The sequence below is a fragment of the Anarrhichthys ocellatus genome, unplaced genomic scaffold, assembly GCF_004355925.1.
Source record: "Anarrhichthys ocellatus isolate YVR2014 unplaced genomic scaffold, GSC_Weel_1.0 scaffold7804, whole genome shotgun sequence".
Taxonomy (NCBI): domain Eukaryota; kingdom Metazoa; phylum Chordata; class Actinopteri; order Perciformes; family Anarhichadidae; genus Anarrhichthys; species Anarrhichthys ocellatus.
Window position 1 is genome coordinate 1 of NW_022287778.1, and position 1,637 is coordinate 1,637.

The following is a 1,637-nucleotide window of genomic DNA, read 5'->3' on the forward strand; positions in this document are numbered from 1 at the left end:
GTCTATGAGAAGATGACTCTACTTCTCTCTTGATTTATTACCTCAGTAATCGAGACAGCCTTCTACATTAGTGAGAGGATGGTGTGTTGTCGTCAGGGTTCATCCTCTGGGGAACGTAAATCAAAAGTCGTTATTTTTTAGCCACATCGCTAACGCGGCGAGAAAAGTGAAGACATGTCTTTGTGGTGAAAAAAAGAAAACCGAAGCGTCTTGAGACAGAATGAGTTTATTTATAAAGTGCGTCACATCGCTGCTCTAACTGAGGCCTTGATGTGGTTTATTCAACAGACTAGACTGGATCCACGGTTGTGGTTCAGACACTCGGCGGTTCTGGATTGTGTCCTTTGTCCCAGTCCTCACGCACGTTGTTGATCCACTGGTTGTAGTTGGACACCTTGGTGTAGACGCCCAGCTTGTCCTCCCTGCCGCAGCCCTCGCCCCAGGACACCAGGCCCACCAGGAACCAGGTGTCCCGGTACAAGGTGACCATCGGCCCACCGCTGTCCCCCTCGCAGGCATCCATCCTCTGCCCGAGGACCCCGGCGCAGAGGACATTGTCGGAGATGTTGTGGGACATCTGGCGGGCGCAGACGCCGCGGTCCACCAGCGGCACCTCGATGACGTTGAGCGCCGAGCTGAACGAGCCGTTTTCCAGGTTGTCTTTGCCCCAGCCGGTCACCACGGTGACGGTGCCGTTCAGGTGGAGAACCCGCTCGGCCATCTCTCGGCCCGGCAGGCAGACGGGGGTCACAAACTCAGAGAAGGGGGCGGGCGTCTGCAGGCGAAGCAGCGCGATGTCGTTGTCCACCGTCCGGCTGTCGTAGTGCAGGTGTTTGAAGGTCTTCTCGATCCTCAGCGTCACCTCGGTGCCCTCGTCTCTGTGGCGCTCGTAGTCACCTGAGGAGACACGAGCACGGTGGCTGGTCGTCGAGTGTTATGAAACTTCATTCGTGAATATTTATTAAAACTAAACTGCAGAGTGTTTGATGGGGGGATGTGCAAATTAAATTTCCTCGATTGAAATTAAATTTTGGACCAAAACTCTTCTTGAATCATGGTTCGAATGTAGCATTAATTTAAAGTAAATGTAGAATAATGTAGCATGGATTTAGAAATAAATGTAGCATAAATGTAGCATGAATTTAGAATAAATGTAGCATAAATGTAGCATGAATTTAGAATAAATGTAGCATAAATGTAGCATGAATTTAGAAATAAATGTAGCATGAATTTAGAATAAATGTAGCATAAATGTAGCATGAATTTAGAAATAAATGTAGCATAAATGTAGCATGAATTTAGAAATAAATGTAGCATAAATGTAGCATGAATTTAGAATAAATGTTGCTCGAGGCCCATTGACTCCCTTTGTTTTGTTTGTAAAGATTTGCTGCTCTACATGTAATAAGAGATTCGATGATGATGTCATGATGTTGCTCACCCAGTCGTACTCTGAATCGGAAGCTGTTGTCGAGGCAGTGAGCGGCGGTCAGGACCCAGTTCTCATCGATCAGGACGCCTCCGCAGTGAAAACGCCCTCTGGCGTTCAGCAGCAGCGCCTGCACACAAACACACTGCTGTAGAACCCGTTTACCTTTAAATTGTCTTTTAAATTGAGTCTGAATTCCTGCGTTCTC

At 47.6% G+C, this 1,637-nt stretch overlaps 1 protein-coding gene across 1 annotated transcript in view; it reads right to left on the reverse strand.

Moving 5' to 3' along the window:
* Window positions 1–193: 193 nt before the first annotated feature.
* proca (protein C (inactivator of coagulation factors Va and VIIIa), a) overlaps window positions 194–1,637 on the reverse strand; it is a gene marked incomplete at its 5' end in the record, with an annotated part of 1,908 nt that continues 464 nt past the window's right edge. Inside the window, 2 exons of the mRNA XM_031842482.1 lie at window positions 194–897; window positions 1,442–1,559. Coding sequence (XP_031698342.1) covers window positions 314–897; window positions 1,442–1,559 — 702 coding nt within the window. The remainder of the gene's footprint in view (window positions 898–1,441; window positions 1,560–1,637) is intronic.